This window comes from Hipposideros armiger, unplaced genomic scaffold (genome assembly GCF_001890085.2).
Source record: "Hipposideros armiger isolate ML-2016 unplaced genomic scaffold, ASM189008v1 scaffold_236, whole genome shotgun sequence".
Taxonomy (NCBI): domain Eukaryota; kingdom Metazoa; phylum Chordata; class Mammalia; order Chiroptera; family Hipposideridae; genus Hipposideros; species Hipposideros armiger.
In genome coordinates, this window is record NW_017731586.1 from 1118248 (window position 1) to 1141445 (window position 23198).

A 23198-nucleotide genomic window follows, 5' to 3' on the forward strand; every position below is an offset into this window, starting at 1 on the left:
CTATAAAAGAAATCTTCAGATAAACTTTCCAGACCTTTAAAAATTGGTAATAGGTTACTGGCTTCTAAATATGCTGTTTTTACTTAGGATAAAACTTACTAACACTTGGCATAAGGTTTATTAGATGAATGATATTATTATACTTTGGCAGGGGTGGGTGGCTCCCAGTTGCAGTAGCACCTTTTTCTCCTTAGTTTCTTGCCCCTCTCCTATGTCCTGTCTCTCTTGGCCTCTCTTTTCCACCAATCTTGCTCTGCCAGGGTTTGTGGGGTGTTGAGAGATGGCATGGAAAGAGTGGGGGCAGCCCTGAAGGCTTGCTCTGCTGTGGGAAGAGGCAGGAAGGCCAGTGGATGGTGGTGGTGGTGGTGTTAGATGTTTTACCTTGGTTGTGTCCATTTTTCTCTAAAGGATATGGGATAAAAAGCCTGATATCACTTTGAAGCTAAAGAATGTGCATAGTATTAGCCATAATTAGCAGACTTGACTAATGTGAATAATATTTTACCAGCATTTTTTTAGAATGACCAGGATATTAATAGATAAAACTTTGTTATATGCTTCAACTTTGAGGATGGGAGGAACAAGAAAAAACATTTTTTTTCTTTGTCTGGAGAACGCCATATGAAGAGAAACACGAAGTTGAGCTGTTAAGAGAAGGGCTAGGGCAGGAGGCCAAGACTGGTAGGCTACCTGCTGGGGTACATTCCTTCGTGGTTTTTGAGCCACAGCTTCTAAAAATACAGAGATAGCAATGGTGACTTCAGTTTTGTTTCATTTCAAAGACCACATGAAGGCAGAAATACATCTCTGCAGTGTAATAATTTGGAGATATTCTAGAAACTGTGTTGAACCTCTGCAAACTTGCCAGGCTTTTGATTCTTAGGCCCCTTTTGAAAATCGGATGGAGGCTTTAGACCCTCACCTTAGAGAAGCATACTCATGTACATAAACCATTGCCTTTTACTGTGATTTTAGGGAGTTCATGGACCCTCCCAAGCTGGCTCATTAACTCATTCATTTAGCCAGTATTTACCGAGCATATGCTGTGTGTCAGGCATGCTGTTGTAGGTGCTCGAGACAGAGCCATGAACAAAGCAGACAGACACCCTGGCCACCTTGGGCCTAAGTGTAGTGGAGAGAGGGACAATAAACAAGTAAGTTAATTATGTGCTGTGTTAAAAGATGATTAGTGCTCTAAAGAATAGTAAAGCAGAGAAGGAAGGTCGGGTGATGGAGGTGGGAGCTGTATTCTTGAATGAAGCAAGCATTTTTATTTTTAAGACAGAATTTTTTTTTTTTTAAGAAAATGTCAAAGGAGGTCTCAATATATGCCACTTAAATTCGGTATATAAAAGGAGAGAGAAGACACCTTTGCCTTATTCCAATTTATATTTTATTCATCTCTTACCTATATCTTGTTTTCAATAAAAGCCTAGAACTAGATCAAATGCATGTTGACTTCAGTTGTTTTCATAGATAACTAACTCACTCCATAATTAATCCCTTTTGCCAAATTTATGAACTTTTATCAACTTCTAAATGTGATAGAGTTCTACTTTTTCTGGGGAAAAAAAAAAGCCAACCAAAACATTAAGAGCCATGTAAAGAATATCTGCTTCAGATCATTGGGTTGATTCAGAATTTAATCAAATTTCTGTAAATCGTTTTTGTTAGACATGGGAGGCTAGAGTTTAATAAAACACAACTTCAAATGAGTGTTTTAGAAAGAGACAAGATATGATACATGCAGGAAAGTGTTTTGGAAGAAACATGATGAAAGTATAAAATAATAGAACAGGTCTAAATAAAAAAGGGTCATTAGCAGAGCTACACAGTTTAGTTGCACGGTCAGAGAACTGTGTTTCTTTACCTGGACTGTTCCTGATACTGGCCTTTGTTGGGTCTTTAGAGCAGTGGCCAGTTCAAGGCTCTGCAGTTTTGGGGTGCTATCATTGCTTTGTGTTGTTACGTTTGGCTCAGTGACTTGTCAGATTGTTATTGTTGATCACATTCACCAATAGTCTGGGGGGAGGAGACATCTGGAGAATTTCAGAGGAAGGCAGACAGACGCCTTTTGAATTTCATTAGTTGAAAGGGACTGTCCTTCGCAGTTCCCACTGTACAAGTGAACAGGGGACAGTCAAAGAATTGAGGCTGTGCTGCGTGGCCTGTGGTAAAAGTGGGACAGCAGGAGTGAGGGAACCAGGCTCAGGTTCAGGATTCCTCACAGGTGTGTGACCTTTCTATCACAATCCCTCAAGGAACTCCTTGTTTTGTCTATAAAGTTAGGGTAAGACAGTTTAGGTCACTAGGATTGTTATGAGGTTCACGTGACACGTGCAAGTACTTTGAAAATATAATGCTCTCTTTACCTGTATGATATTGAAGAATATGGTGCCAATACCAATTAGTTTATACTATTCTATACTATACTATATACTATGCTATGCTAACAGGTTGCTTTTTTTTTTTTTTTGGTAAGATTTATATTGGGGAATTGGGGAAGGGGAACAGACAAGTTGCTGTCCTTTGGTTCTTCAGTCTAGTTGTGGAGGACGTTGCTTCACTGGCCCATGTTGGTATTNTGAATTGTAATAGATATGTATGATATGGGGTGGGGGGAGTGGGGCGGCAGATGGGGGGTTGTCACTTTGAAGGGTGAAAAGTATAACTGTTGCACTGCATTAGCTGAAACTAATTTTAAAAATGTTTATTTCACACATAAAAAACAATATAAAAAACCCCAAAAAACGTGAAACATGTGCTTCAGTATTGGTGGATGTTCTGGGCTTCTTCTGTTTCCTACTCACTCTTATTTATCTGCCTTGCTCCAGCTCATAGGCACACCCTTTTGTTTTTATCCTGCTACCACAGTTGTGTTCTCTAAATAGGCCCGTTTTTAAGCACCTTCAGTTTTTCTTTATTGCGTACTGTCAACGAAAAACATCCAGCCTAAGAGAAAACTTGTAAGAGTTTATTTGAGCCAAACTGATGACAATTGCCAGGAAGCAAAGTCTCAATGGATTGAGAAAATACTCTGGAAAATGGCCGTTTTGCAACTTACTTTATACATCAGAATCAAAGGAGAAGGGGTACATGAAATCCATTGGTTGTAGATTAAGGGGGTGGGAGAAAGCAAAGGGGAAATCTTTGGGATTGGGTAAAAAATAAAATGGAGAGACACACTCTTCTTTTACATTGGTGGGTACAGGATAGTTGATAGCATTGTATAGCACATAGAGATAATATTTGGGGAAAAAGATAACACTGAGGGATTTTGTAGATTCCTGCTCTGGTTTGGTGGGTTGTGCCCCCTGGGGGGTCTGGAAAAAGAGATTACTCTGATATTGCAAGGGTATGTTATCTTAGATGCAAAAAGACAATAGACAGACTCACTTAAAGTAAATATTGACCTTTGTCAAGCTACAGGCCAAGGATTTGACTTCCCGCCATGGCCCACCTTAGTTGGGAATTTTTATGTTCATGCCGTCCTATGTGGTTATTTTCAGTCTCCTGAGCTTGTGAGGTTTAACATGTGGCCCCTTTTCCGTCCACACTATAGTGTAGCCAGACCTCCTTAACATCTCAGTCCAGGCCCCATATCTATTCCCATCCTTTATGATCCCATCCTTTATACCTTTACTATCTTGACTCTTACGAGACTTTCTTGCATCTTATGCCGTATCTGCATTAGATGACTAGATGTTGTTTAAAAGCCATTTCACATTGCTTTGTGGTTTTTGATCCAGAGTGCTCTTGTCTCTTTTCCCCTATCCTCTGATTGTTTACAACAACGAATCCAAAATTTATTATGTATTGGTAGACTTATATGTATTTATATGTATGTGAATATATGTGTATATATGCAGACATGCATGTATCTCATAAGCTGCTTATCATCACAAGGGGTAGTATAAAGTCAGCTCTTCCATTTATTAGACACATTATCTTGGGGTATAATATAAAGTCTCCAAACTTGTGTGTTTACATCTATTAAATGAAGTGGGGTTTAACTGAATTTGTTTCTGCCTTTTCTAAAGGCCTCAACATGAACTTAATTATAACCCAGGTAGAGTGAGAAGAACTGGGATAGCTCACCCAGATCCTTTGCTTTCTAATAGAATTTAAGGAATTTAAATGACTATATGACAAATCGGCAGGGAAAGGGACAAAAGAATTCACATTTGGTGAATGGCAAGCACTTTATGTCCATTACACTTGTAAATCATTTGAAACCCCCAGGAGATAAGTAGGTATTTAACAGATGAGAAGATTGAGGACTAGAAAGTTTAGTTGCCCAAGATACAAACTTAGGCTTTCTTAGCTACTAGGCTCTCCCACAAACAGTGATGGCGTTTGTTTAACTTTAATTTAAATTTAAAGTTTAACTTTAGTTAAAGTGTGTGCTTTAGCTTTTGTCAGCTGTGGTTTCTTTTCTGAACACTAATTATTCTCCAGACCAGAGACTATTTACTCCTGACAGTTTGAAGAAAAAAAAAAAAAAAGCTTTGGTTCAGTGAATGCATTCATCCTGGGGTTTGTGTTCTTTCTTTTCCTCTCCTGGATAATATTTCTATTTAAGCATCAATATTGCCCTAAAAATAATATTTGGCTTTCTGTTATTGTGCTTATTTTCTTAAGGTTATAAAGTGTATTAAATGTATGCATTATATTTAAACTAGACACAAAACAAATATTTGTTTAGCACAATAGGAAAGAAGTGAAATTCATGGCAGATGAATGCATATTCTTAATACATTATTTATCATTTTTATGTGTTTGGAGTCCTGAATACATAGTTCAGAATCAAGGAGTTCAGTGCCTTGGGTTCAAGCTGGTGGTGGAAGCAGTAATAACCAGATCAGCAGCAGCAGCTATGATTTGTTGAGCTGTTAGTGTGAATTCGTGTGTGTTACATTTGTTATATACATGCCGTGCACATGTTTCTAAGTGCTTTTTTTGTGTTAGCTTTATAAATTTTCTCAGTAACCCTTGGAGACAGGTAGTATTATCATCTCCATTTTATAGATGAGGAAATCGGGCACATAGAGGTAGGAAACTTACCTAAGGTCATGTACCTAGGATACACACTGTGCTGACGTGGCAGTTCTAAATCTGAGTTAATTCAAATTTGCATTGCTACCACTTAACTACATTATTGAAATGCTTCTCAATGAATGTTATTATCGCCTTTCCTGGGATTTGGACTTAATGCACTTGTTAGGAGCATTGCTAAACAGATTATCTTCAAAGTAAAAATGACTAGGCCTAGTAGGGTTATGTATAAATCACTTGAATTCCTGAGGTAGCCTCAAGGAACTAAGGTACCCCTTCTTACTATGTGTTATTAACAACATTATTTTAAAAATTCATGTATGAAAATATAATATTACAGATTCATGATGATGCTTTAATTTGTTGTACAAAATGTCATTGAAATGGAAAATTTCATGTTTGACTGATGGTGGAGTAGTTTGTTTTCAATATAGCAGATAAGAAATTTTTAAAAGGTTTGGCAGGAATAAACATTTTTTCTATATAGCAAGTAGTAATAAACTGGATTCTAAAATTGTAGTTTGCAAGAAGATAAAGTTTGAGCTGATAGAGACTATTTTCATAAGATTGAGGATATTTTTATTGGCTAAGAAATAATACTGTGTGATATGTTTTATGTACTAAACTCAGTACGTTTCCCCTTCCTTTTATTTAGTTCTTCAAAGGACATGGATGAAAATGAAAGCAACCAGTCCCTGATGACCAGCAGCCAATATCCTAAAGAAGCAGTAAGAAAACGCCCAAATTCAGCACGGAATTCTGGAGGAAGTGATTCTTCTAGGTTTTCCAGGAAAAGTTTCAAACTGGATTACAGACTAGAGGAAGATGTAACTAAATCAAAGAAAGGAAAGGATGGGAGATTTGTTAATCCTTGGCCAACATGGAAAAGTCCCTCTATTACAAATGTTCTCAGATGGCTAATCATGGAAAAAGATCACAGCAGCATTCCATGTTCCAAAGAGGTAGCATTTGGCTCTTCTGAGTGCTGTGTATTCATTCTCTCTCTCTCTCTCTCTCTCTCTCTCNTATTTTTAGAGCATTTCACCCCAAAGCAACAGAATATACATTCTTCTCAAGTGCACATGGAACATTTTCCAAGATAGACCAAATGTTAGGCCACAAAACAAGTCTAAGTAAATGTATGAAGATTGAAATCGTATCAAGCATCTTCTCTGACCGCAATGCTATGAAACTAGAAATCAATTATAAGAAGAAATCCGGAAAGCATACAAATACATGGAGGCTGAATAACATGCTACTAAATAGTGAGTGGGTCAAAAATGAGATCAAGGAAGAAATCAAAAGCTATCTAAGACAAACGAAAATGAAAACACAACCACCCCAAATCTATGGGATGCAGCAAAAACAGTCCTAAGAGGGAAATTCATAGCAATGCAGGCCTTTCTAAAGAAACAAGAACAATCTCAAATCAACACACTATCTTTATACCTAAGGGAACTGAAAAAAGAATAGCAAAACAAGCCCAAAGAGAGTACAAGGAAGGAAATAATAAAGACCACAGCAGAAATGAACGAAATAGAGACCAAAAAAACAATACAAAAGATCAATGAAACCAAGAGCTGTTTTTTTGAAAAGATAAACAAAATTGACAAACCCTTAACCAGACTCACCAAGAAAAAGAGAGAGAGGACCCAAATTAATAAAATCAGAAATGAAAGAGGAGAAGTGACAACAGATACTGCAGAAATACAGATAATTGTAAGAAAATACTACGAGCAACTATATGCCAACAAATTCGACAGTCTGGAAGAAATGGATAAATTTTTAGAAGCATACAATCTACCAAGTCTGAACCAAGAAGAAACAGAAACTTTGAACAGACTGATTACTACCAAATAAATTGAATTAGTAATCAACAAGCTTCCAAACAAACAAAAGTCCTGGACAAGATGGCTTCACAGGTGAATTTTGCAAAACATTCAAAAAAGAATTAATACCTATTCTCCTCAAACTATTCCAAAAAAATACAGAAAGAAGGAAGGCTCCCCAAGCACATTTTATGAGGCCACTATTACTCTGATCCCAAATTCAGACAACGATATTACAAAAAAAGAAAACTACAGGCCGCTATTCCTAATGAACATAGATGAAAAAATCCTCAACAAAATACTAGCAAACCGAATTTAGCATCACATTAAAAAGATCATACAGCACGATCAAGCGGGATTCATTCCTGGTATGCAAGGTTGGTTCAGTATCTGCAAATCAATTAATGTAATACATCACATTCACAAAATAAAAAATAAAAATTATATGATTATATCAATAGATGCAGGAAAAGTATTTGACAAAATCCAGCAGCCATTTATGATAACTCTTAGCAAAGTGGGAATAGTGGGATCATATCTCAACATAATAAAGGCCATATATGATAAACCCACAGCAAACATTGTACTCAATGGGGAAAGGCTAAAAGCTTTCCCCTTAAAATCAGGAACAAGACAAGGCTGCCCATTTTCACCACTTCTATTCAACATAGTTCTGGAAGTTCTAGCCACAGCCGTCAGACAAGAAAATGAAATAAAAGGCATCCAAATTGGAAAGGAGGAAGTAAAACTGTCATTATATGCAGATGACATTGTATTATATAGAGAGAATCCCCAAGACTCCACTAAAAAACTGTTAGAACTGATAAATAAATTTAGTAAGGTAGCAGGATACAAAATTAATATTCAGGAATCTGTTGTATTTGTATACACCAATAATAAATTATCAGAAGAAGAAATCAGGAAATCAATCCCTTTTACATTTGCTTCGAAAACAATAAAATATCTAGGAATAAATTTAACCAAAGAAGTAAAGAAAGTTATAAGATACTGAAGGGAGAAATCAAAGAAGATACAAATAAATGGAAATACATACCATGTTCATGGATAGGAAGATAATATAGTTAAAATGTCAATACTACCTAAGGCAATATATAGATTCAATGCAATTCCTATCAAACTACCAAGGACATTTTTCTCAGAAATCAGACATATAATCCTAAAATTTATATGGAGCCAGAAAAGACCCCGAATAGCCACAGCAATCTTGAGAAATAAGAACAAAGTGAGCGGTATCACGCTACCCGACATCAAATCATACTACAAGGCTACAGTAATCAAAACAGTATGGTACTGGCATAAAAACAGACACATAGATCAATGGAGAATAGACTAGCGAGCCCAGAAATAAACCCATCTATGTACGGTCATTTAATCTATGACAATAGAAGCAAAAATTTACATTGAAATAAAGATAGTCTCCTTAATAAATGGTGCCGGGAAAATTGGACTGACACGTGCAAAAATTGAAAATGGACCACCTACTTAAACCATATATGAGAACAAATTAAAAATGGATTAAAGACTTAAATATAAGTCCTGAAACCATAAAACTCCTAGAAGAAAACATTGTGAGTAAATTTGCAGACATTACCTTCAGTAATATTTTTACTGATATATCCCCTCAGGCAAGGGAAATAAAAGAAAAAATAAACATATGGGATTACATAAAACTTAAAAGTTTTTTCACAGCAAAGGAAATCATCAAAACAAAAAGGCAACCTACTTACTGAATGGGAGAAGGTATTTGCCAACGATATATCTGATAAGGAGTTAATACCTGAAATTTATAAAACATTCATTCAACTCAACACCAAAAAAACTAACGACCCAATTAAAAAATGGGCAGCGGATATGAAGAGGCATTTCTCTAAAGAGGACATACAGATGGCCAACAGGCATATGAAAAAATGTTCAGCCTTACTTATTATTAGAGAAATGCAAATATAAACCACAATGAGATACCACCTCAGTCCTGTCAGAATGGCTATCATCAATAAATCAACAAACAACAAATGCTGGCAAGTTTATGGAGAAAAGGGAACCCTGGTGCACTGTTGGTGGGCTGCAGATTGGTACAGCCAGTATGAAAATCAGTATGCAGGTATCTCAAAAAACTGAAAATGGAACTACCTTATGACCCAGCAATTCCACTCTTGGGTATCTATCCAGAGAAACCCAAGACGCTAATTTGAAAAAATATATGCGCCCCTATGTTTATAGCAGCACTGTTTACATTAGCCAAGACTTGGAAACAACCAAAATGCCCATCTGTAGACATCTAGATTAAGAAACTGTGGTACATTTATACAATGGAGTATTACTCCGCTATAAAGAAGAATGAAATTTTACCATTTGCAACAATATGGATGGACCTAGAGACTATTACATTAAGTGAAATAAGTCAGTCGGAGAAAGACAAATACCATATGATCTCACTTATATGTGGAATCTAAAAAACTGAATGAACGAGGAAAGTAAACAGAAGTGGTCTCAGAGATATAGAGGAAAAACTGATAGTTGCTAGTTGGGAGAGGGGTGGGGATGAGGGTGAAGGGGAAGGGATTAGACAGCATAAACAGGTAACTATAATATTGCCACAGGGATATGAAAGACAGTTCAGGGACTATAATAATGTTGTAAATATTTTGTAGGGTGTCAGATGGTCACATGTCTTGTTAGGGAGACCACTTCATGGATGGGGTAGAGGCTTGATCACTGCACTGTACACCTGAAGCTGATGTTGCATAATATTGTATGTCAACTATAATTGANGAAGAAGCAAGGGATTGAGAATGTATTTGAAGAAATAATGACTGAGAACTTCCCCACCCTTGTGAAGGAAATCGACATACAAGCCCAGGAAATGCAGAGAGTTCCAAACAAGCTGAACCCAAACAGGTCAACACCAAGATACATCATAGTTAAAATGGCAAAGGTTAAAGACAAAGACAGAATCCTAAAAGCAGCAAGAGAAAGACAGCAAGTTACATACAAAGGAACTCCTATAAGACTAACAGCTGACTTTTCTACAGAAACTCTGCAGGCCAAAAGGGAGTGGCAGGAAATATTCAAAGTGATACAAAATAAAGGCCTACAACCAGGATTGCTCTACCCAGCATGGCTATCACTTAAAATTGAAGGAGAGATGAAGAGCTTCTCAGGAAAGAATAAGCTAAAATAATCCATTACCACCAAGCCAGCATTGCAGGAAATGCTAAAAGGGCTTTTTTAAACAGAAGAAAGGAGAAAACAAGCTAACCCAGGAAGACCAGAAATACAAATAACAGAATGGCAATAAATGTGCACCTATCCATAATCACTTCAAATGTGAATGGGCTAAATGCACCAGTCAAAAGACATAGAGTGGCTGAGTGGATAAGAAAACAGGACCCATCCATATGCTGTTTACAAGAGACTTATCTCAGATCAAAAGACACACACAGACTGAAAATAAAGGGATGAAATAAGATATTTCACACAAATGGAAATGAGAAAAAAGCTGGAGTAGCAATACTTCAGACAAAATAGACTTTAAAATGTAAACTACAATAAAAGACAAGGGCACTACATAGTAATAAAAGGATCACGTCAACAAGATGACATAACCCTTGTAAACATCTATGCTGCCAACATAGGAGCTCCTAAATATATAAAACAGATTTTGATGGACATAAAGACAGAGATCAACAGTAACACTATCGTAGTAGAGGACTTCAACACCCCGTTGTCACCAATGGACAGATCCTCAAGACAGAAAATCAACATGGAACAGTGGCCTTAAATGACACTTTAGACCAGCTGAATTTAATCANTGTTGTTCAGCATCTTAGCTGTAGAGGGCAGTGTCACTGGCCCTCATATGTGGGATCCGAACTGGGGCCCTCTGGCATCCCAAGCCAGTTCTTAACAAATGCGCCACTCGGCCAGCCCCAATAAAAATATTTTTAATTAAAAATTTTTTATTTAAATCTGAGTTGCAAAGTATAGTTATTAAAGTTTCTTAAGACAGTAAAAATATCTTTTCAGTTGGAAGAAAAGGATTAACTCAGGTTTTTTTAAGAGTGATTTTTTTTTTTTAGAAAACGTAATTTTAACAGATTTGTATCAAATCTGTCTCTTCTGTCTCTCATGCACACAAACACATACTCTTAAAATAATATATTACCAAGAATATGGGTTTCATTGTTTTTTGGTTTTTTATTTTTTAAAAGATTTTATTGGTGAATTAGGGGAGGGGAATAGTGTTGGGAAATAGGGGAAGGGGAGCAGCCAAGTTGTTGTCCTTCAATCTTAGTTGTGGAGGGCACAGCTAGCTCAGCTCCAAGTCTAGTTGCCATATGGCCATCTCTTAGCAGCTTGTGACTGCTCAGTTCAAGGTGCCGTGTTCAATCTAAGTTGCGGGGGGGTGCAGCCCACCATCCCATGCAGGAGTCGAACCTGCAACCTTGTTAGGAGCATGTGCTCTCACCAGCTGAGCCATCCTGCCACCTGTTGGCAGCTCAGCTTGGGTGCAGCTCACTGGCCCAGGTGAGAATCGAACTGGCGACCCTATTGCTCAGAGCTCGCGCTCTTAACCAACTGAGCCACTTGGCAGACTCGGTTTCATTGTTTTAAAGTTATTTCATTTATGCCATGGAAAAAGTTACAGTTTAATGAAAAGAGAGAGTTTTTAGAGTCAGGAAGACCTTGATTCCACTCCTGAGTGGACGCTTATTGTTTGAACGTGGCAAGTTTCTTAGTGACCAACTCTCCTTTGTCTTAGTCTGGTTAGCTATAAAATGGCAGTAATATCTGCTTCACAGGGTTTGATGACATAATGTACTTACAGCACCTGGCAGAGTGTAGTGGTTGATTGAACGTTAGGATTTTTCCCTTTCCTCAAGAAAAGTAAAATATTAACTAGTGTACTTGTTAATTTGGGCTTAGGGATTTTCCCACTTGTAGCTTTAAAGACAGAAGACCAGCCAAGGAAAATCTTGATCTAGTGAAGAAAATGCCAAGTGAGTGCTTGATTTCCTTAAATAAACAAGAATTTCCCAACCCCCATTCTGCATTCTTTTTCAAACTCTGATGATTAGAATAAAAAGTAAACATTGATTTTTTTTCCTTTTGGAATCTCAATTGTAGACCATTTCTTTGAGTTTTGTGGGATAGTAGTGCCAGAGGTCAGATTCCTTAAAATAGGCTGTTCTTTTGTGATGGGCTTAGAAACAGTATAGCATGAAGACAGGAACATGAGAAAAGTGTGACTGCTTAATTCAGATATCTCATCAGTAGTTTTCCTTTTTTAAAAAAAAGCTTTGTTGAGATATAATTCACCTATTATACAATTGACCTGTTTAAAGTATACAGTTGACCTTTTAAAATACACAATTCAATGCTTTTCAATATATTCACCAAGTTGAGGATTAACCACAATCTAATGTTTTCATTACCCCAGAAAGAAACCCCATATCCTTAGTCATCATCGCCGATTCTACTGCCCTCCTCCAGCCCCTGGAAATCACTAACCTATTTTCTGTCTCTGGATTTGCCTATTCCCAGTGTTTATAGAAATAGGATCATACAACATATGGTCCTTTCTGACAGGGTTGTTTGAGCACTTTACCTGGTAATACTTTGTTTGGAGAACAAGTTTAGGTTGCCAGAGGTGTTCTATTAAAGGTTTAGTTTCCCCTCAACAGTCAGCAAATAATGCCAGATATTGAGCTTCAAATGGCTTTTGAACTTAGAGCAGAAAGAAAATGCAATCATTTTCAGGGGATTTCATTAGATATTTTGATGTATTGTTTAAACATGATGCTAAATATTTTTTATAGTTTTATTAATGTAATATAAGCTCCACATATTCAAAAAGTACAATTTTTTATGAGTTTTGACATAAGTATATACCCTTGAAATGATCACCACAATCAAGATAGTGAACATATCCATCATCTCCAAAAATTCTTTGTGTCCTTAGTAATCCATCTCTTATTCTCCTCTATCTGATGCCCAGGCTGTTACCCTTTTTAAAAAAAATATGTATTAAATGAGATAATATTTGGGATAAGTATACTGGTGAGAGGTATTATGTGTGGAAGCTAGCTGCTGGTTTCCTTGTGTGAATGTTGTGACTTTTGTTTTCTCACCTGTAAAGTGGAGATAGTTGATGGACCTACCCACCTCCAGTGTTGTGGTTGGTGTTAAACTAAAATTTTATGAAGCAGTTAGTACCATTTCTAGCACATGGTAAGCACTCCATAAATGGTAGCTGTTGTTACTGTTATTTTGTGTTATATTCTAAAGTACTTGATATGTTAGATAATTCATCATCATCATCATGATGTGCCTAGTATGAAGCCTAATAACACATGGTAGGTACTCAATTTATATTAACTCCCTCTCTTTCCCCTTAATTCATGATAATTACACCGTATAGTACTTGTTGTTGTTCACTAACCCTATCAACTTTGAGAACCAATTTGAAAAATTGACATTCATTCACTCATTCATCCAACTATTTTATTAAACATATTGTGTTTCATCACTGAACCTGGGGACACTGTGAGTGATTTCAAATTGAATAAGACAGGAGATATGTCCTGTGTACATTTAAGCAGGGCACAGGGCAGGGTGTCCGTCCATAGACGGTGGTGCATGAACAAAGTGACATGGAAGAAGTTGAGCGGTGAGAATGAGTGCTTCCAGCTGTGGGGACCCAGAGGTGGTCTCATGAGGGTGTGCGATTTGATTAAGGTCCCACAGAGATGGAGGGGAAGACATTTAACTTGAGAAATGGGGTCAGTATGGTGCAAGGCTCTCCGGCTCAGTCTAGGGACAGCGTAGGTGGGACACAGCCATGTAGAGTGAGTGAAAGAGCTGGAAAGGGGGATGGGCAGTCCAAACAGGCTTACTCCTGGGCTGAGGTGAGACGTGTTTCGTCGAGCAGTAGTCAGTGGAGGTTTTCAGCAGGGAGAGGTATACCTCAGTTGACTGTTTCTGAGATGGCTTTTGTGTATGGATTGAGTTGACGGGAAGACGTTGAGCAACCAGGAGGCTTTAAAGTGTTTGAATGTTAACTTAGCATCTTAACTAGGTTAGTGACTATGAGAAAGGAAACAGGTAAAATGTCGGAGATCCATGGGGTTGGTGCCTGATTGGTGGTCGGGGTTGGGGCTTTCTTATTCTTTTGGAATACTTGTAGAGTGAATGCCTACAGTGTGCTAGCCACTCCACATTCAGTCCCCACAGCGATGAAGTGTAGGGCCAATTGGCATGCCCATTTTTCAGATGACACTAAGACTGAGGGGGGCTGAAATGTTGTCATCCCCCTGCTGCTCCTTCCCTTCTGCCCAGGCCCCTTCCCCTCAGGCTATCTCACTGACCTCTCACTTTTCCTTCACCAGCGTCCCCCATCTGCCCTGTCATCGCTGTACACTGCTGTCTCCCGTGTTCAGGCGTCATCTCTCATGCAGCTGTTGGGACACATTCCACATCGTCATTTGCATGCTGACAGTGTTTTCTTTAAACAAATAGGGTCATGTCTTTTTTTTTGAAAGATACTTCCTCATTGTCTCTGGGTGGAATATGGTTTTCAGGGCTCTTACTGTATTCTGATCCTGTCGATTCAGTTTGTCCCCCTGCCCCCAAAATGCCAGTTCCTATTTGCTCCCGTGCCTTCGCTTGGGTACTTCCTCCACCTGAAATGCTCTTTTTAGTTTTCTCTGCATCATGAACTTCTCACCATTGTTCAGGAACTCACACAAGTTACTGTGTCTGTAATGCCTTTGGCAACTGCGTTCTTCATTCCTTCTTATTAGGCTATAGCATATCTTGTATCTTAGGTAATTATCCAGTACCACACCTTTTTCAAACTTGATCTGCAGCAACTTATAAAAATTCACGTAGCAGTGAAAAGCAGATGGATGACCGTATGAAAGCACATGGACTACGAGGGTAGAAAATAAAGCCAAGAGTGAAGTCAGTACAGACATGTTTCATCATGCCCTGCACATTGCTGGAGGCATCTTCATTCAGCTTCACTGTGAACTTCCTCCTCAAAGCAAGAAGGGAAGCATAAACTCAGTTTTTCCAGTGACAGTCAGATGAAAAAGCTCTACTCTGGAGAAGAGCTTTTCCTCTTACTGAGAATTGAGACATGTGTCTGGGGTGAGTGGGAAGGTGGAGGTGGTAGGTACCACGTTTTAGAGACAGCCTATAACACGTGCCCAGCAAGTTTCTAGAGGCGGCTTCCTCTAGTGACTTCGATGCAGGCGTATAGCATAACTCCAAAGCACAATTATAAAAGCAGTTTTCTAACAGCCAGGACTGTGACCCTGAAACACAGCTGCTTCTTGGTCTAGCCTAATTCAAGGATAAACTGTAGAATAGCCAAAGAAATATTACTTGTAACATTTTGGTGTAGTTATTGTTTTACATCTGTTAACCCCGAAAGTGATCACCTTCTCCCAGGCAGGGACGATGTTTTGCTTTGGTTTGATCAATGGTAGAAAACTGCGCTGGAAGGAATGAGAACCACCTCATGGTGCCCAGGATCAGCACAATGCTGTGCTTTGAATCCTGTGTACTTAGAAAGGCAGATCCATATCTGAGATCCAAGATATACAAATAAATGGTTGTAAGTTTTCTTTACCATTTCCAGGACTGAACTGCGTCTGATGCTGTTTTCAGCAGCAAAGGTACCAGCTAAGTGAGGGCTGATAGCAAGTGACTGCCGCGCGGCCAGTCTACTTCTGGTGCTTACAGAAGAGAGCCTTGAAAAACACCAAGTACTTTCGGCAGCGCTCAGAGTTTTAAATTTAATTTTTCCTTTGTCTGTTGCATTTGGGGCCAAGAAGGTCTTACATTACTATATTGTCATGATTAATGAGGCAGGTTCAGAAAGAAGTATGCATTTTCAAGAGAAAAGCAAAAATAGCAAATTAATTGAATGACTTCAGTTCTCCCCAAATAGTTCCTCTCCCTTTAATTTAGGTCAAATATGTTCTGTGATGACATAATACCTTTTAACTTTTCCTAATGGTTGCTTTTCTTTCTTTATACACATAGGAACTGGATAAAGAACTCCCAGTGCTTAGGCCTTATTTTATGGATGACCCTGAAGCAGCTGGAGTGAGGGAAGCTGGCATGCGAGTCACGTGGCTGGGACATGCAACAGTGATGGTGGAAATGGACGAGCTCACATTTCTCACCGACCCCATCTTTAGCGCGCGCGCTTCCCCGTTGCAGCACATGGGTCCAAAACGCTTTCGTCCTCCCCCGTGCACTGTAAGTGAACTCCCCCCGATCGACGCGGTCCTGATCAGTCACAACCACTACGACCACCTGGACTACCATTCTGTTGTTGCTCTGAATGAGCGATTCGGCAATGAGCTGAGATGGTTTGTGCCTTTGGGGCTCCTTGACTGGATGCAAAAATGCGGCTGTGAGAATGTGATTGAGCTGGACTGGTGGGAGGAGAACTGTGTCCCCGGACACGATAAAGTCACTTTTGTCTTTACACCTTCACAACACTGGTGTAAAAGGACTCTAATGGATGACAACAAGGTTCTGTGGGGCAGCTGGTCCGTCTTGGGCCCTTGGAATCGATTTTTTTTCGCAGGAGACACCGGTTATTGCCCTGCTTTTAAGGAGATAGGAAAAAGATTTGGACCTTTTGACCTTGCAGCTATTCCTATTGGAGCGTATGAACCAAGGTATGTAGATTTCCAAAGAAAACATTCCTGCTATTATTCCATAATAAGATAACTGAACTGAAAATAAAAGTAGTTAGGATTTTGTAATACAGTATAATTTGTGACTTTAATGGTGGACTTTGTTATACATTGGTTGGGGGTTGGTGGGTCAGATTCAGTTAACATTTTTTAATTTTAAAATATTTAGTCATATCAGTTAAATATTCAAAATCAGAAATTATATCACGAAGAAAAAAGGACCAAGATTTAAAGAATTAGTATACCTAGCCAGAAGTTCATGTACCATTCTCACTAAAGTGAAACTGATCAGCCAATGTCAAACCTAACTCTTGTTCTTCCTTTCACAAGGAGGATCCTTTATAGAACCATTCTGTGCTCCAGAACTAGAATGCCCCCTTTGCCTGTCCTTAGCTCTTCTGTGCTTATTAGAGAAAAAGCGAGGAATAGGCATGCAGCATTAGTCCCTTGGGATGGTCTTATTTCAGTCAGCATTGAATTTAACCTGGTAATGACGTGGCATTACTCATCACTTGCTGTCCAGCTTCTACATACCCATCACCTGTATTCAGAGCAGATAGAGGGCACACTAGCCGTTGAGACCTAGGAGACCCATCCACTGCCTGTGTTTTCCTAAATACTGTCTATTTAAGGAAAATAAAAGTAATTACAAATAATTCACTTAGATTTCAGTCAACTCTGGTTGATATATACAAATTAAGAGAAGATAAACATTAACAGTAACAAAGTAAGGGCTAATTTAAAAAATGTTTTATTTCCTAAAGTGCATGCAGATACATAGAGAACTGTACGTAGGATGGTGTTTTATTTAGGCAATCCTATGAGCAGAACACTAATATAATACATAGATGAATGGAGCACATTTGATCACTGGTTTCCATCTGATTTTATTGTACTTAACTTTCTAAGTTCTCTAAAACCATTTCTTCACTATCTTTATTAATGCTTATTCCTCCCTTTTATGTTTTTTCCAGCTTCTTTAAAGGGCTAGATATTTTTACCTTATTTCAAAAAATTATTAATAATAGTACTTGAATTTCACTTTTCCTCTTAATTCTAATTTTGAATTCTAATGAAATCTATCAAAACATCAACCAGTTGACAAATCACTTTCATGTATTGATCTTTACTCAATGTTAATATCTTATTTATATTTATGAAACTAAGTTTTCATATGAAGCAATACATATTTTTCACATGTATGTGAGAAGTGTACAGCCTGACACACCTTCACTCATGTAATTCCCCCTTCCTGCTTGCGTTGCAGCTGTCTTGTGATTAAGACGGTAGAAGGATGAGGACATTATTTGCTCTAAGATTAAATTGCGGTAACCTGTACTGTGTAACCCATTTCTCTGCTCAGTATTTATAATTTTAGATATAAGGCACTCTATAAGTTGAAGATGATCACACCAAAAATGACTTTCGATAATATGCTTGGATTCATCCTTCCTTTTGGATTATTTTATCCAAGTCGGTTAGGGTTTTAAGTTTTGTTCTTAATTTTTACACCAGAGTAAAAAATTTTACATTTATTTCAGATAGACACGAGGGTAGGAAGGAGTATGTCTGTCCCTTTGATTTGCTGTAGGAGTTTAAAAACAAGTGACCAGAGAGAAATCCCAATAACTGTTCTCATCTTGCCCTGAATTCTGAGTGTCAGGAGATAGGGCAGAACAGTGTCTCTAATCGGCCACGCAGAACACAGTGGCTTTGTTTCTAGGCTCCCATAGGGCCTGGCAACTCCTGACACTAAATAACAAGCCTAGTTGTTGCATGTGGATGAACTTTTCCATGATGTGTCCTATAAGTGCAGAAGCCCCTGTGCTGACCCCACAGCTGTTAGTCCTACCTGTCGCAGCAGCTGGCAGTGGCATACCCAGGATGTGAATAATGTGAAGACAGGGTCTTTCCTCTTCTAAACTGATGGCTGGGAAAGCACAGTATTTGCTTGTAGATAGTATACTTTTTCCTGTGTACCAGAAATAATAATTCTCCTGAAAGTGTTCCCTGTCCTTCCCAAGGTGGTAGGCAGCCTTTCGGTGTTTCTACACTCTGATTAGTCCCCCCCGCCCCCACGAACCCTCTCTTCTTGCCAAACCAGACACCTCACTGTTCAGTTGTATGTTGTTTAAATAAAATCCTTGAGTAGTAATTGGATTTTTTTTCCTCCCAATCTTTAAACATTATACACTATTATACATTTTTGTTGGCTTTTCGTTTTACCAAGTTAAAAAAAAATTGTTTCAGCAAGTTATTCAGGTTCTTTTGCAACTGGAGTTTTCGTTTCTAATTCTTTACCCATTATTTGGTTTCTTGGATTCATACCAGGATTGCAAAATATCTAGTTTTTAGAGAAACAGTAAGACATTTTCAGAATAAATCATCAGTAAAATCAATACACATGAAACAAAATCTTACTATTCAAAGGGGAGTTTTGCTTGAGACTTATCTATTGTATAGCAGGTTTTTTTTTGTTTGTTTTTTAAAGATTTTATTTGGGAATTGGGGAAGGGGAACAGCCAAGTTGTTGTCCTTCAATCTTAGTTGTGGAGGGTTCAGCTAGCTCAGCTCCAAGTCTAGTCGCTCAGCTCAAGGTACCTTGTTCAGTCTTAGTTGCGGGTGGGCGTGGCCACCATCCAATGCGGGAGGTGAACCAGTAACCTTGTTGTTGGGAGCACGTGCTCTCACCAGCTGGGCCATCCTGCCACTGGTTGGCAGCCCAGCTTGGGCACAGTTCACTGGCCCATGTGGGAATCGAACCCATGACCCTGTTGCTCAGAGCTCACGCTCTTAACCAACTGAGCTACTTGGCTGGCCCTCTATAGGAGATTGTACATGAGAGATTTTTGCTTTTTTTTTCCAGCAGAAAAGTGGACTCAAGGGAGATCATTTTGCCTCCTGTGATTTATTTCTGTGCAGAATCATACCAGTTGATTAGGTGAAGCAGTCATTAGAATTTAGTGTGTACTTCAAAGGTCAGAATTGATAATTGATGTCTCATCAGGTGGTTTATGAAGTACCAACATGTAGACCCAGAAGAAGCTGTAATGATTCACATTGATGTGCAGACAAAGAAATCAGTGGCAATTCACTGGGGGACTTTCGCCTTAGCAAATGAGGTGAGTTTGCTCATGACACTGACTGGTTGTGTGTTTGACCTATGAGGGGATTTAGGCATCACTATACCCTGCATCGTGTTCAGAGGCCAAACTGGAATAGAATCTGTATAGTCATCACATAAATTAAGGTGGTAAATCATATTAATTAGTAAAACATTTATTTTTGTACAGTGGAAAAAATTTCATTGCATGCTGTTCTTTTGGCTTATTTCTGTAGTTAATGAAGCATGTGTTTCTATAACCAAAAATATGTGTAGTCTTGGGAAACAGAAAAATGAGCCATTCCCTCAAGGAGCCTTTAATTCCAGCAGAAAATATAACACATACATAATAACTCTAAAACGTGTTCAAAGGAGTAAGTGGTCTCAGAGTCAGGGACTGTTACTGATTGGAGAGATCAGGAAAAGCTTCATGGAAGAAGTGACATTTAACTTGGCTGTGAGAAGGCATTTTAAGAAGAGAAAAGGGCAGAGTATAGGGTCAGAGGCAGCAAGCACGGGAAATAGTGAGGAATCTGTCAGCCCGAGTATGTATGCCATATGGAGGGCAATGGGGTAATAAGGCTGGGCAGCTTGGAGCTTTTTAGAAATGTTATTCATTCAGTAAATACAGTAAGTATCTACTCTGTGCCAGGTATTGGGATAAATGGTCGTTTTACTCCTAGACTAATACAGAAGAGCTGATTTTTTCCCTTCAGGTAGCTGAACCCTAGAACTCTGCTACTAGCCAATTCTGGGATCAGGCAGGATAGAAAAAAGTTTTCTCTCCGTATCCAGAGTCTGCGCTAAGCAAAATTTATTAACAGATGGTTGAACTTGGCTTCTCCTACTTTGCTTTGTGTGGCATCTTCCACATCCCAGGGCTCTGCAGGAACCTTGTGTTTTCATGCTGTTTTAAGCATTCCCTTTCTGTCCTGTTTCTGGCCTGCCCTCTCCTTAGGTTCCATGTCGTTCCAGATTTACCTAATATACTGCCTACCCACTCCCTCCTCCCCTCAATCAAAATTCCTGTCGTGATGCAGAGCCCTGAACCACACTGCTGGGAGATGGAATGGAATGAATAAATGAACCACCAGAGGGGTGGGGAGGATGGAGAGTATGTCTGTGTGCTTGGAGAAGGGGGAAGTTTGATACTGGTTTCCTCGGGTATACCACTCTATTTGGTGGCATTTCTTATTCCACAGGTGTGTGTGTTCCATATATATGGTCCATATGTAATATATACTAGTGATTTAGATTAAGTAATAGTATTTTATTAAACCTGTGCAAAGAGGAATCCAAGACGATTCCTAGATTTTTAACTTAGCGATTGGGGAGACGGTTGTGCTCTGTGCTGAAGTGGGGAAGATGAGAGCATAGAAAACGTCTCCAAATGTGTTATTCACAGTCTTCAAGAGTTATTCTTGTTAAAAATCTAACTTCTATCTTCATTTCTTTCTTTTTTTTTAAAGATTTTTTTTTTTTTTATTGGGGAATTGGAGGGATGGGAACAGTGCTAGGGAATTGGGGGAAGGGGAACAGACAAGTTGCTGTTGTTTTGTTCTTCAATCTAGTTGTGGAGGATGTTGCTTCACTGGCCCAAGTTGGCACCATCATTGCGCTCTTCTCTGGCGAGGCAGATCAGTCGCCGGCTTCTGGACGGCCGCTCACTGCAGCTGTTGGCCGCTCACGCTGGCTGCTGGCTACACACGGTAGCCCATGGCAACCCACTGCCACAGGGAGTGCAGCCTACGCCATCGCCGGCGACTCATGGCAGCCCAGCTCCAGGTTGAGCTGTCATTCAGCATCTTAGCTGTGGAGGGCAGTGTCACTGGCCCTCATATGTGGGATCCGAACCGGGGCCCTCTGGTATCCCAAGCGAGTTCTTAACCATCGCGCCACTCGGCCGGCCCTATCTTCATTTCTTAATAAAACATATAATTACAATATCTGCTTACTAGAATATAAACACATTAAGGACATCCTTAACTTGGCAACTCTTTGAAATTATACATATAGCAACATCTGATTTATCTAGGGAATGATGAGTTAATTTCCTAGATGATGTATTTAAGCACAAAAATGTAAAACAACTCACTAGTTTGGGTGGAAACAAATTTCAGGCATTATAAAATATGTTAACTGTTTAAATGACCAGTGGCGTCTTTATTTTGAATTCTCTTTTTTTGGAGATCATAAAACATACCCCTTAAAAGGGAACTTATGAGTTGTTTGGGACTGGTTGCCCGGCTGTTAATGGATCCAGAGAGCTTCTGCTTTTACCACTTATTCTTCTTTATCTCTAATTTACTGTCTTGCTTTATAGTTTGATCTATGGCTATGGGGTATTTTTCTCTACCTTCTGGGACTGAAGTGCCTGCACTCTGATAGCTTTCAGTCACTCAGAAGGCTTCTTGCCTACTTCTAAGGCTATCTGCTAGATCAGGGGTTGGCAAACTTTTGAGACGGAAGAGCCAGTCCTGTTCCTCACAACAATTTAAAATTTTTTCGAGAGCCATAAAACAAATAAAATCACCATTATGTGAATAATATCCTTTAAAAATTTTATAAATGAAACTGTGATAGTTTTATTTTCATTTTCAATTTTACTTCAGAGCCACATGTACGAACCCAAAGAGCCGCATGTGGCTTGCGAGCCAGTTTGCCGACCCGTTCTAGATGGTTGAAACAGCCAAGAATTGACTTATGAAGAAACTCAGATATTTTAGGATCAAAATCCACACGTTAGCTGACAACCACACTTATAGCTTAGCAAAGAAATTATTACTGTAGGGTGACTGTGTAAGTATATTGTTGGCTAAGACTTGTAGAAATGGGAGAAAAAGAATTTAACAAAACAAATTGTTTTTTAGTGGGAAAGAATTTCATCATTTTGAAATCTCAAACTAACATAATTTTGCAAGGGAAATTTCTTGACTTAGGCTGTTATTTAAAGTTACATTTTATTGGTAATATATTTGCAATCTCCTATATGCATAAGAAAGACTAGCTTACTGGTCTTTTACTAATCCATTAATAAGTGGTTATCTGTGGGAATTCGGGGTAACCAATGTATAGTTAAAACCTAAGTTATTCAGCACTCACATGAAAGACATCCCTAACCCTCTAAACATAGCCATAAACCTAGAAGTGAGCAAGAGGGGAGAAAAAACCTGGTGTGTGGCCAGTAACTATTAAAATGCAAACCTGTGCATGCTAAGCCACAGAAAACTTTCCTGGTTTTCACAGGATATTATCAGCTGTCCCTTCTTAGTCTCTGTTCCTAGTTCTTCATCTCCGCCCCTCTGAATAGAGAGTGCCTTAGGACTCGTCCCATGGACCTCTTCTCTAGCTGGTTACTCCCTTGGGGATCTCTCATCATCTTGTGGCTTCAAATACCTTCTGTCCACTGTCCTCCTCTAGCTCAGGTTTCCCCCCTATAATCCACATTTATATTTCCTATTGCCTACTTAACAG

At 38.8% G+C, this 23198-nt stretch overlaps 1 protein-coding gene across 6 annotated transcripts in view; it reads left to right on the forward strand.

The window, feature by feature from the left end:
* NAPEPLD (N-acyl phosphatidylethanolamine phospholipase D) overlaps positions 1–23198 on the forward strand; it is a 95678-nt gene that overhangs the window by 67773 nt on the left and 4707 nt on the right. For all 6 annotated transcript variants that reach the window (XM_019655119.1, XM_019655113.1, XM_019655116.1 and 3 more), the window contains exons 2-4: positions 5711–6017; positions 15957–16603; positions 19629–19743. In XM_019655119.1, the coding sequence (XP_019510664.1) occupies positions 5724–6017; positions 15957–16603; positions 19629–19743 (1056 nt within the window). In that variant the 5' untranslated portion in view covers positions 5711–5723. The remainder of the gene's footprint in view (positions 1–5710; positions 6018–15956; positions 16604–19628; positions 19744–23198) is intronic.